The sequence below is a fragment of the Ovis canadensis genome, chromosome 15 (genome assembly GCF_042477335.2).
Source record: "Ovis canadensis isolate MfBH-ARS-UI-01 breed Bighorn chromosome 15, ARS-UI_OviCan_v2, whole genome shotgun sequence".
NCBI classification, from domain to species: Eukaryota; Metazoa; Chordata; class Mammalia; order Artiodactyla; family Bovidae; genus Ovis; species Ovis canadensis.
Genome location: NC_091259.1, coordinates 61,548,696 through 61,561,944, shown reverse-complemented (window position 1 = coordinate 61,561,944; position 13,249 = coordinate 61,548,696). Strand labels below are relative to the sequence as shown.

Below are 13,249 nucleotides of genomic sequence, written 5' to 3'. Positions count from 1 at the left end.
TCCCAGCAGTGAGGGGGTGGGAAGGACCTCACACGCTTCCACCACCTGCAAAGGGGGAATGGATCTCAGACAAAGCAGGGTCCCAGGCAGGATTTTGCAGAACACCAGAGAAGCCTGCAAAGGGACATGCTTACATTCACTGGATGCCTACTGTGCGTCAGGCATTCAGGGTAGGCCAGCGAACTTCTAGGGACGATTCCGCAAGCTGGTGTTAATATCCCATTTCACATGTTTGTAGACTGGCTCTGAGAGGGCTGGGGTCCAGGGTCACCCACAACAGGCCATGAAGCTAGCTAGGTAGGGACTCTTCCCTTATGCAACTCAGCCAGGTCAGCCTCCCAGGCCACAGCCGGCCAGGCCTAGGCCCCCTTCCTTATCTCCTCTTTTCACCATGCTTCCTCTTCGGGCCGTCACCACAGCTACCCCGGCTCGCCTCGGGTCCCCTCCCACCCTCATCAGTTCCCCACCGCAGACACTGCCTGCGCCAGCCCCCTGAGCCCCTTCTTCCTGTCACTGTGGTGTGGTAGGGGTTCTCGCTCCAGAAGGGCGGGGAGGTGGGGTGCGGGTAGGGTGGGGCGTCGGGCGAACGCCACCGCGGCCTCCTGTTTCCCACCGACCCCCCCACCCGACCCGGGGAGCCGCCTGGAGCTCCGCCCTGGGGTTGCAGGCGCACCTTCGGCGTCCACGCCCCCGCACACGCCAAGGCTGCCCCCCAGCCGCCCCGCGGCGTGCGCAGGGGAGCGCGCCTGCACACACGCACGCTGCACAAAGACGAGCACCCCTCTCCAGCCAGGCGAACGCACCCCATTCGGCAGCGCACACAGCGGTGCACACGCACCCGCACCCTCGCGTTCATACACGCGCACGTATACCCATCCAGCGTGCGCCCTCACGTACACACACACACGCGGGGCAGCACCCGTGTGGACCTTGAACGCCGACCTCCGGGCCCTGACGCGCCTGAGCCCTGCCCAGCGGCTGGCTGGGCGGCGCGCACACACGCGCACACCGGCCCCGCGGGCCCTCCCCGCTCGGGTGCTGGGCTCCCCGGCTCCCCGGCTCCCCGCCCCTGCCGCGGCGGGCGCTGTGCGGCGCGGCGGGACCGGGCGGGGGCGGCGGCCCGGAGCGCGGAGGAGGCGGAGCAGGAGCCGGGAACCGGCTGGCCCGCGCCCCTCCTGTCGGCCGGGGATTTTCCAGCCTGGGCGCTGACGCCGCGGACCTCCCCGCGGCCGCCTCGGACCATGGGCGACAAAGGGACGCGGTGAGTGCGGGCGGCGGCCGGTCCGGCGCGCGTGGGGGCGAGCCGGGCGAGGGCGCGGGAGGGGGTCCTAGTCCGTGTCCCGGCTGTGCGTGCGCAGCCACCCCGCCGCCTCTGGCTCCGCGGCTCTCGGCTCTGCTCCACCCGAGGTCTCCCGTGTGGTCGCCGGCAGGGCTGGGGGCGCGGGGACCTGGCCGCGGAGACACACGCGCACGCACTCATTCGCTGACACCCAGCACTGGCTACCCGGCTCAGGCACGCAGGGGGCAGGCTGACACACAATGGCACACGCTCCTGGACACACAGGCACGCTCATCCACGGGCGCTCTGTTTTGGCACGCACTGACATTCACTGCCACATGTCAGCACATCCAGTGACACTGTCAACACACTCACTGGTACACACTCATCAATACATTCTTGCTGACACGTTCTTGTGTGTGGGGGCACACACAGGTCACACTCCAACACATACCAGCGCTAACACACCTTCATGCTCGTGTACACATGTTGACCTACCCTGATACATACACTTAGGCAAATGGTAACAAACACTGTCACTGAGACACCCTGCTGTCTCCCTTACCAACAGGAACACTTATGTTGGCGTGTCTGTCACCAGCAAAGCGTTCAAAAGACCACACTAGAGCGGACCCCCGCAGACACACATCAGACTAATGCCCAGACAGACACCCTGAATCGCATGCCAACAGCCCAGTGGGCCTCTGACACACTCACTCCAGTCCCCACAAGTGGAGAAGTGGAAATGCACACACCACACCTCGTGGGAGGCCCCCTGGAGCCTGGGAAAAATGCTTCTCTTCCCTCTGACCTCCCCAAGGGCTGCAGATCTCCTCTGGCAGGAGGGTGGGGAGAGGGGGCTTGGGTCTCCCTAGGAGCCTGCCCTGGCGCAGAAAGGGAGAGGTCTGCCTCTGAAATGGGAAACTGGGACAGAAAAGGGAGGGGCGCTGGGGCCCAGGACAAGCCCCTGTCAGGCAGGCATCTTTGTCACCCTAGATCCGCCCTTTCGCTCCACCAGCTCCCTTCAGTTCAGATAGACGTTTCTCCCGTATCTCCTCTTACCCCTTCGACATGAACCCTCTTATTCATTCTCTTCTTCCTTTACCCCTTCTGTCTTTGTACCCCACTTCTCCCCAGTCTGTTCTTTGTCTATGCCCTGCCCTACTCTCTCCTTACTTCCAATAACTATTTACAGAGCACCTGACATGTATGAGGCATAAGGTGGGGTACAAAGGTGGGCAAGACCCATTCCTTCCCCACAGAGCTCATAGAGAGAAAGAGCCCCCGTGCCCATCATATTTTGGGACCACTGATAAAGCAGTGTAACACTCACTGCTGTCTGACACTCGCAGAGATTAGCTCCATTTTCTAGAAGAAGAAACCGAGGCTCAGAGATAACTTGTGCTCTGAAGGTTTAAAAACTGCCTCCTGCCCGCTCTGCGAGGAGGTTAACTTTGCTCTTCCTGTTTTCCCGAGAAGGAACCAGAGCTTAGAGAGGTTACCCTGACTTGCTTAAGGTCAAGAGGGGCCAGAAGCTGGAGTCTACTTGATCCATTTCTCTGGAGCTCACGGTTGGGCACTGTCAAGCCCCTTGTGGACCCTGGTTTGAGGTCCGGGTTTGATGGCTGGCTCTGTGGGTGGAGGCCCAGCTGGTGGTGGAGGCTGCAGAAGATGGCGAGGCATCTGCATTCACCTTGATGGCTAGCCCGCTTGCAGTCGGCTGACCCGGGACCCAGGTCTTTGTCCTCAGAGGAGCATGTGTGAATCTCTTCCACAACGTCCAGGTACCCCAGTGACAGTATCTTCCTGATCATGGAGGTGGGACTTCTCTCCCTGCAGGGAGCCAGAAGCCCTTCCCCCTCCCCGTCGTCCCTCTTGTGCTGCTTCGCCATCAGGGTGACTCAGCCCCTCCTGGGCCTTGGTTGGCCTCTCTGTGACTGGGGGGAAGTGTCATTGCTCTCCTGCTGGCATAGGTTGTCAGCAGGGTGGGCACCTGTTGGAGATCCTATCTCTGGAGCTAGGTATTTTCCATGACTTCCCTGCTGTGTCTCTAAGTCACTGGGAGCTTGAGGACCTTAGCTTTCCCACCTGTAAATCGTAGCTATCCATACCTAACATTTTCAGGACCCTCCCTGTGTTTTCTGAATACACCTGGCAGGGGAGGAAGTGCTGCTGGAAGCCTGGTGCTTAGACCTGGCTGTAGTCCATGGGATGGTGGCCCCATTCTCTCTCCCGGGCTCCCCTGTAGTCCCAGGAGGCCTCCCTCTCCCTTCCAGACAGATTTCCTGAGTAATTTGAAAGCGAAAGACACAATCAATAATAGGCCGTGCCTTGCCTTTTTCTGTAAAGCATGGGATTCTACTTTGTCTCTGACTTAGATGAGGAGACGGCAAATGTCTAATACTTGAAGGGTCAGGAGTCGTGCGTCCATTCTGCACATAGATTCGCCACCCCCACGTGAAAGTGACAACGAGAATGAATCAGAAACAGTCACTGGGCCTGAGGAAGTTCCAGGGTCGGGGGGAAAGAGGAGAGGAGAGAATATCTGGATAGGATAGGATACAGGTAGTGTGATGACTCTTCTAACAAGCGCTCACGGAGCGATCAGACAGCCATTCTGCAAACACTGACTGAGTGCTGGGGCTGGTGGTTCAGAGATGAATGGCTCTACTCGGTTTCCAAAAGACTGAGAGCAGAGCGAGTGATTATCTCACAGGGTGACATGTGCTGTGGGAGGCCAAAGGAGGAGCCCCCAACACAGTTTTGGCAGGGGGGCATGGTGAGGGATGCTTTCCTGAGAAGGAGATGGCATTGGAGCAAGAAGGTGGGGCTGGGGACGTCATTCCTGACGTGGGGTGAGGAATGTGACAGGGTTTGGAGACAAGAGGCAACATGTGCCGCCTACGGGTTGGGCTAGGGTGACGGGTGAGAGTGAACACAGGCTGGTTACCAACAGCCTGGGATGTCAAGCTAAGGAGACGTTTTCTCCTGAAGACCCTGGTGATTCAGAGAGGAGTGTGGGGAGGGCAAGGATGGGAGCAGATTTGTGTTGCAGAGGGATGCCGCTGGCAGTGGCAAGGGGCCTTTGGCTACCTGATGTGAAAAACTGACTTATTGGAAAAGACCCTGATTCTTGGAAAGATTGAAGGCAGGAGAAGGGGATGACAGAGGACGAGATGGTTGGATGGCATCACCGACTCGATGGACATGAGTTTGAGCGAGCTCTGGGAGTTGGTGATGGACAGGGAAGCCTGATGTGCTGCAGTCCATGAGGTCGCAAAGAGTCAGACAAGACTGAGCGACTGAACTGAACTGAAAGAGGGGCAGGCCTGGATGCAGGGAGCCCAGTGGGGAGGCTGAGGAGGAGCCTGGGAGAAAGTGAGATTTGAATTAAGGCTGTGGCAAGAATGGAGCTGAGAAAGATGAACAAGGAGATAGAGTCCATTAGCCGTACTCATCTGGTGCCTGATGTGTGCCAGGTTTACATGCGTGATCTCATGGTCCTCCCTCTGATTCTATTAGTGCAAGGACATTTTCTCTACCAGGAAACAGACTAGGAGAGATTAAGTAGTTTGTGCACTGCCATTCATTCAATGAGCTTTTGAACCCAGGCCTATCTGCCTTGCAGCTCTGTGCTTTCACCCAGAAGGAGGGGATTGTCTGGCTCACAGGTGACCTCCCCAACCTCACTGGCAGCCCCATTCTCAAGTCAAGCATCCCTTCTGTTTCTCCCTATTCCTACCAACTCAACTGGCAATGTAAAGGATCAAAGTTAGACAATAAGAAGGACTTCCCGAGAGACAATGGGATGGAGTGACATTTCCTTTTCTACAGATGTTTATGAACTCTTCTTTTTTGGCAAGGAAGGAGGGTGGGTGTGATGGGGACACGTAATCACCAGCTGTCTGTGAAACTTGGCTGTGGTCTCGGTGGTTAAGCTCTGTGTGACCCATCTTGGCTGGAACATGGGGGAAGTCCTGTGGCTTTGGCCAGGGTCACTTATGGGACTGCTGGGAGTGGAAGCATTGAGCCTGACCCATCGTCTGATCCCTGGCTCTAGGCTCGCCTCTGGACTTCAGACCTCTCCACAGCTGTGTTCCTTCTGAGCTTGGGCCTCCTTGCCCAGGGTTGAAGCCTCCCACTGGCATGGGTTCAGGGGTCCTGAGTTGAGGGTGTGCCATACACTGGGGATGCAGCAATGGAAGAATAACAGGCCGGGAGTCAGCACACCCTGAGTGGCCTCTGGCTTCTGCCAGGCCATCCTCTGCAGTGACCATGCTGGCCATCTAATGAGACCTGCAGTAGGTGGCAGCTTGACAGGCAGCCAGGCTGGAAGTTGAAGATATCGGGGGTCTTCTGCATAGATGGGTCCAGATCTCAGGGTAGGGATGGACATGGGAGGCAAGCATTATGAGAGTCTTCAGTTTAGAGATGGTATTTGACTTGGCAGTTGTGGATGACATGGCACAGGGAGAAGGATATAGAGTTTGAAGAGAGGGTGGCTGGGGGCATTTGAGGCTTTGGAGAGCACGTGTGTGTAAGGGTGGAGGGAGGAGAAGGAAAGGAACAGGGGAGGCTGTGTCCTGGGAGCCACGGGGCAGGGAGGGACCAGGAGAGGGTGGAACTGGGAAAGACCCCTGGCATTTAGGCAGAAGGCAGTGGCTGGTACCTTGTTGAGAGGGGTTTTGATGGAGCTATGAGGGCAGAGCTGGGCCACAATGGGCAGAGGAGAGTAGGGAAGGACCTTGTTTTTCTCTGCTTGGAGCTGGTAGGGAGCCTCTTGGAAGAAGGGTGTGAGGCCCTGGGCCGGGGGCACTGGGGGCTCTGGGTGTGGGGACCTGGGGGGTGAGGCTCAGCTGAGGACTGGGAGGGACATTGCAGAGGTGTGAGATGGTCACAGCAGGGAATGTCTGTGCTGGCTCCAGAGAGAGGGGCCATGCTGAACTGGGCAAAGGGCCTTGAGAAAGGCTTCCTGGGAGAAGATGCCCCCTGAACTGGGTCCTGGGGCATGTGGAAGGCTTAGGTATTCTGAACAAAAGGAAGCGCCTAGGTCCACGTGCAGGTGAGGAGGGAGGCAGCAGCCATAGCGAGTGGGGTCTGGGTGCTGAAGTGGGTAGGTTTCAAGGCACTTTCTACTCAGGTTTTCATACCTCACGTGTCTTTGTTCCCCAGTTGGTGAGCTCCTTGTGATTTGGGGCTATTTCTGTTTTCTGTTGGCTCATTCATTGTCCAGCTCTGGATCTGGTACATAGGAGATGCCTGGCGGGGATGTGTTGGTTGGACTGAATTGCTTCCTCCCTTCTTGCCTCTGCTGTCAGCCCAGGGGCTCCCTAGGTCTTTCCCATTAGGGAATGCTGAGGATGGAAGCCATATTTCCTAGATGAGACCTGGTGCTGGGGAATCGCCTCCATCAGATTGAGAAGTCCTGAAGGAGAAGAGTACCACTCCTATCAGAATGGGCTTCCTGCAAGTGAAGCCTGGTTCTCCCCCATTGGACAGGCTTCTGCAGGTGGGAGCCTTGACTCCAACATCAGGCAGGGGACTTCTGGGGGTGGGACATGTCTTCAAGATAAGCCCTGCTGGGATTAGAACAGGGACCCTAATGGGTCCTGAGCATCATCCTTCCCTCCTATGTGCAGGATGGGTCCTACCCTGGGGGTGGCTTGAGTCCTAGTAGGGGGATATAGAACAGAGGGGGTGGGACAAGACAGGGTGGCTGCTTTAGCGAGGGGAACAAAGGACACTGTTGTCCCAGCCCCCTCCCCCCTCCCTCCCAAGGGGCCCTGGCAGGGCCATCTCTCTGGAGACGCACCCCCCACCCCCTTCCTGGACCTGGCCCCGTCTTTAGTCCCACTTGAGAGGAACTGCTTGTTCCTTTCCAAGAGACCCAGTGCCAGATGAGGCCCCTGGGAGGCCCGGCCCCAGGGATCAGACCAGACAGGTCCTGGAGTTCTGTGTGATCGAATCCACCACAGCCCTGGAGTTGCTGTTCCCCTGCCTGGGGCTGGGTCTGGCCTGGCTGAGACCATAGCCAGGGGGTCCTCCTGTAACCCGAGAGGGATCTGGAGCAGGGGTGGGGGTGGGGGTGCTGGGGTCCTGTCTGGGCAGCAGGAGGCAGGACTCCTTACTCAAGGTCTGAGTGGTTTGGTGGTGATGCTGGCTCCAGCCTCTCTCTGCAGGTGCGCTCCGAGGCCCAGAAGGTGAATGAATGTGGCCCCACACAAGGCAGGTGCTCCCTTCATCCTGGCCCTGAGACTCTGGCCCCAAACTGGTCATCCTCATCGTTTTGCAGCCTCGCCCTCTTCCCTCCCAGCCATTATAATCAGTGGGCGTGGATGCTTTTTGGCAGAGGACCACAGAAGGGGTGGGGAGTGGACTGCTAGGCTGTGCCATCCCAGGAGGGTCAGAGATTCGCTCTAATGCTTTCTCAGTGCAGTGTGACCTTGGGCACAACATTCACCCTCTCTGAAACTTGTTGTCCCTATGGAAGTCAGATCAGCCAGAGGGTATGAAGCTCTTCTCCTGGAGTCAGTGTTTCCTGTGTGCTGGTTGTGGGTTTGGGGGTGACCTTCCTTCTGGAGGACAGAAATGGGGGAGTGGGCAGTTCAGGCCTCTGTCACACAGCAGTGGGACTGAGATCACTGGGGAGCTGGGCCTAGATGGCTGTGGGTTGCGTTCTTCCCTGTGGGACCAGGTCGTTGCCTCAGCAGCCTTCCACCCCTCAAAGCACCTGCAGGAACTGGCAGGCAGGCAGGTCCTGGGACATTTCATTTTCTCTGCCCAGGCCATGCCCTCCTCAGGTGCCCACAGCCTCCTCTGTGATCTGATTAGCATATATTAAAGGCTTATTAGCATAGTGGTTAGGCTCTAGGAAGAACCAGATTTCCTGGTTTCAAATGCCAGCTTGCCACTTCCCAGCCTGGCAACCTCTGGTGGCTATTTAACCTCTTCTCTGCTGAAACTCCCTCACTTATAAAATGGGGTAGTAATGATGTTTGCCTTATAGGTTGTCTTAAGGATTAAATGAGTTAAAATAGGTACAGCTAGGAGATATGCCCCTGGCACAAGTGAGGTTGGTTCACAATGCCCTTCCTGTCCTTCAAAGCCTGGATCACTCATGGATCACTCATGACCTCCTCCTTTAGGAAGCCCTCACTGATCTCCAAGTGCCTTGTGACTTTTTTTTTTTAACTGTATATTAATTCTCTCTCTCTTTCTTTTGGCATTCATGCCTCTGTCTCTTTGTAGGTCCTGGTTATTTGCACACTCATGATGTCCTTTGTGTGAGACCAAGGGCACTTGGCCCAAGTCTGTTGTCCCTTTGCACCTGTGTAGACCTGGAGCTCCATAAATATTTGTTCAGTGAAGGAGGCTAATGTAGGTGTTCCACCGAGAAAAGATACACTTGGGGAGGGCAGTGTGGTGGGTGAGGACAGAAGGACACCATTGCTGATTCTGAAATGTCTAACGATGGCCCAGAGTCACAGGCATTCAATTATTCTCTGTAATCCAAAGGACGGAAGGCACAGGATGACGGCTTTACCTTTGCTAGGAGAATGTGTGTTCAGGCAACCTGGCGAAGGGGTCGGTGGCTCATTCCAACCTCTGGGCCCTTTGCTCCTCCTGCTCCCACCATCAAGAATGTTATCCTTTCTTCTCTCTGCTTGTCCAAATTCTACTTCCTCAACACGTGCCCAGCCATCACTTCCTGGCCGGTTGGAGAGGGTGGGCTCTGTTCCCCACACCCATCCTCAGACATTGATGGAGCCTCTCCTGGGTCTGGGTAGTCCATCACCCTTTAGGATGGACATCTGAATCTGGCTACAGTATGTCCAGTGTGGTTTGACCTGACATGAGGAGGGGACCATGCTTCTGATGACCCAGCGGTGGTCAAGGAGCTGTTTATGCACCTGGAGAGCCCTCCCTCGGCCTGCTGGCAGAGCACAGTTCTCCCCCACGGCTTCCCACTGGGCAAGTACTCAGAACCCACCTAATTACTGAGGACAGAGTTCTGGGCACCGGATCCAGCAGGCTGCGGTCATAATCAGCTAATTAAACCACCCGAACACTGCTTCTCGGTCCAGCGGACAGGAGAAAGAGGGGTGGTGAAGAGTCGTGGGAAGCAGAGGGATGCTCCACGCAGGGAGAGTTCAGACACCCGGCCTGCTGAGCTGAGCTGGGAAAAGAAGCAGGCAATGGGGAGAGAGGGTGGGGGGCAGGCAGGGAGAGGGACAGCCAGATGAGAGAGGGTGCTGTCTGGGGGCCTGACTCGAATGAGATGAATCAGAGCAGCCATCTGGTCTGGGAGGCAGGGATCCCACTTGGTCACTGTTGCTGTGACATCATGGACGAACTGCTTTTCCTCTTTGGACCTCAGTTTCTCCGTGTGTCAAGCAGCAAAAGGGTTGGCTTGGAAGGTCCCTGGAACCCTTTGATTCGGTTCAACAGCTTGCAGGGGAGGAGGCGTCAACAGCAGACTGTGTTTCTGCCCAGTAGCTTGGCCTCTTGCAGTCCTGTCTTCTGAAAGCGGCTGCTTGGGACTGACCCAGCCTGAGACTGAGGCTCTGTAGGTTAATCACGAGGGAAGGACGTAGATGGCATTGGGCAAGTCCTCGGCCTCTGTCATGCCCTCGTCCCTGCTCTGTTCTCCCGACTGTCCCGTGGCTCCCAAACTAGTGTCCTCGGCGAGTGACCATTGAAGGTTGTGCAGTGTCTTTTCCAACAGTCTAGAAATGTCCCAAGAAGCACCCTACGAGTGTAGGAATGGGGTTCCCTGAAGGTAAAGCCACAGGTCTGGACTATGGATCTCAGAATCACAGAGACTTGGCTTTGTTTTCTAGCAGTATTGCTCCGTGACCTTTGGTGAGGGTCTTAAACTCTCTGGGTGTCAGTTTTCTCATTTATGAAATAAAGATAATAATATCCTCTATTGCAAGTAGTTGCTATGGGTAGAGAGGGTAGGGATTTGATAAAAGTCATTGTGACTCTTAACACTGGCAGTGGACTCAAGCTTTTCTTTCTGCCTCCTCTCTCCTGCATCCCCTCCCCCTTCCTGTCCTGCCCAGGACTGTGTGCTCTGCTGGGTGTGCGGGGGCGGGGGGGCTGTGCTGGGCAGGAGGAGAAGGTCAGATGATGGCTGGAAAGGGAAGTGAGATTGCCCAAGGGAGGGGAGGGTGGAGCAGTTGGTGCTGGGGCAGATGGGGCCCCCCTCCCTTTTGGCCCCTCATTTATGGTGGGTTCTCTATGGGGAAGTGGGGAGAGCTTGGGGGTCAGGAAGCTGGGGGCAGGAGAGGGCGTCACAGAGGGTCCCAGGCTTCTCTCCTTTATCCCCACCCCCAGGGGCCGGGTATAGAGCCAAGGCCCTGATTTTCTGCCAGGGAAGCCAGCAGACCTCTGTTTCACACACTCAGACAACAGCCCTTCCTGGTTCTCAACCCCTAGCGGGAGGTGCCTGCTTGAAGCCGGGGCACTTGGAAGGCAGTGCCTGCCTTGGAGGTCTGTGAGGTCTGGAGGAGAGGCAGCAAAGGAGGGGACCAAAGCCGCCTCGGCCTCCCCACACCCCTCCCCGCAGTGCTGGGCTGTGACAAGCCAGGGCCTCTGACTCCAAGGAAGCTGGTTACATAACTCAGCCGGACTCCCTGCTTCCTTCTTCCATTCTCCCGAGAGAGGCCTCGGGAGCTGCTGCTTTGCTGCTTTGCTTTGATTCCCCGGGCCCAAGAGGTCATTGAGACCGTGCCCCTGCCGAGGGCAGTGATAGGCGCTGCCCACACCATCTCGGGAGGAGAGCTGCATGCGCTGCCCGCCTGCAGGCTCCGGGTCGGCTCTGCACACTGCTCCCCTTCCCATGCTCCTGGGGGAAGAGCTGCAAAGGGGAGAAGCCTCATTAGAGGAAACAGGCTGTGTCCTGAGATAATTTGCCTGCAAAGTGCCCCGGAGGGAAGCTGACCTCTCTGCAGCTAGAGGAACGGATAATCAGCATTTTCCAGTTTGTTCAACTCAGTTCCACAAACATTTCCCCAGCACTTACTGGGTGCCAGGCCCAGACCTCCACTCAAGGCATGTTCCTGAAGCCGTCTGCCCACCCACTCTGCCCCTGGCCCCGCTGTGGCGTGTCTCTCCCAGTGGGCAGCTGACTTACGAGGCGGCTCTGCTCCTATCTCGCTGCTAAGACCATGCCCTTTCTCACAGACTGGGGCCTGGCTGTCCTGGGTTCTGGGGTGTCAGGGACCTCATGACAGGAAGCATGGGGATTCCTCTGGGCTAAGCTTTTTTACAGTTGGTAAAAAAGGGCTTTATGCCCTTGGTTTATGCCCTTCCTGGTCAGTGCCCCCGCCCCCAACCCTGCCCTCCCAAGCAGGTTCCTGTGGACAGACACCCTGTGAGTACCTGCCACACTGCAGGCCCGCGCTGGGCCCTTGAGGTATGAGGAGGAAACAGACAGGTCTCCACCCTCGTGCTGCTCCTATCACTGGGGAAGAGGGAAGAGATCATACCGGAATGCTGTCAGAAGTGGGGTGATGGGAATTCGATTATACCAGGGGCAGAGCAAGCCCATTCATTTACAGCCAGGGCAGAGCAAGCCCAGTGGATAAGAGTTAAAGGCAGCTCCACAGAAGCAGGGAGGTCAGAGCAGCCAGCTTAGGAGGGTGAGTTTGACTTGAACCAGAAGTGACGCTTGTCTTGGCGGTGCCTGTGACTGATGTTCTCAGTGGGGACTGACTTCCTTCATCAGAACTTGAGCACCCACTATGCGCCAGGCACCTGAGTCAGACACTTACTTCCTCTGCTGTCAGTAAGGGTGTGGTGGTACTGCTGGAGGACACAAAATCTGGGGTGAAAAATGAAAGTTCTGCCACGTGACATCAGAGTGAGTGTTCGGGCCTGAACAGAAGAAATGGGGCAGGTGTAAGAGGAGACACCAGGCTCAGCAAGCCCTCCATGGAAACCAGGAGCTACCTGGGTCTCCTCTGGTGGTGGGCGGGGGTTGGGGGGGCAAAGGCTTCACTCCAGCTGAGAAGACCCTGCAGAGGTCTGATGACTGTTCCCAGAGGAGGATGGACATGAAAGAGCAGAGAAACCATGTCTTATGAGAAACAGCTCTACCCTTGGGGGGTCATAGGGTGGGGATGGGGCACGTGTCTGCAGCTCCAAGGGCCGTATCTGGGAACACGGAGGCCAAGTAGTGGCGTGGTAGAGAGATGAAGCTCTTGGGGTTCTCACCTTCCCTCCATATCAGTAGTTTTGTGTCTGTGTGCTGAGTTTTTCCGCCTCTGGGCATAAAGTTTCCATCCTTTCTGTATCTATGCTAATGAAAGCACCCAGCACATTAGGAGGTTGATTTTATTATGGGTCTCTATAGCTCCAGGGCAGTGGAAGAAACCTGGAAGCATTTTTAAACTCAGTAAGGAGAACATTCTCTTTTTGAAACAGATTTTAATATCCTAAAAATGACAGAGATGATCACAACGGCATAATGGAATGGTTAATATGCACATATTCATTTTTCATATTATTTAGAGTGTTCACTTTGGCAGCAGCGACTCCCTCAGTTCAGTTCAGTTGCTAGGCATACCTGAAACATTTCGGCCATCTCTGATGCTCACAACTTTGCAGGGTCAACTTTGCCAAAAAAATTAATAATAAAGTTTTTTAGTAGAACTTTCGAACGAAGAGCCATGACCCAGTCCTAAACTGAGCCCTGGCACAGATGAGTTTTCATCGGATGGTAGAGGTGGGGTGGTGGTGGGGAAGGTTCCGAACTCCATGGAGAAGAGAAACCCTCTCCTAACCCTGAGGGCACTCAGCCTGATGGTGATGGATAGCTACATGGTTCCATCACCAAAGTGCCCTTCTTCTCCCCATTCCACAGCCACCAGCTCAGTCCAACCCCCACATCTGGCATGGACTATTGCAGTGGTCTTCTGCTTGGTCTAAACCCCTCAAACCCTCCTCTTATTCTGAAATTCGCAT

The 13,249-nt window shown here is 56.1% G+C and overlaps 1 protein-coding gene across 2 annotated transcripts in view; it reads left to right on the top strand.

The window, feature by feature from the left end:
- Positions 1–548: 548 nt before the first annotated feature.
- ARRB1 (arrestin beta 1) overlaps positions 549–13,249 on the top strand; it is a 77,853-nt gene continuing 65,152 nt past the window's right edge. The window contains exon 1 of one of the 2 annotated variants that reach the window (XM_069553153.1): positions 549–1,261. In XM_069553153.1, the coding sequence (XP_069409254.1) occupies positions 1,242–1,261 (20 nt within the window). In that variant the 5' untranslated portion in view covers positions 549–1,241. The remainder of the gene's footprint in view (positions 1,262–13,249) is intronic. The other variant, XM_069553149.1, reaches the window with a different exon arrangement.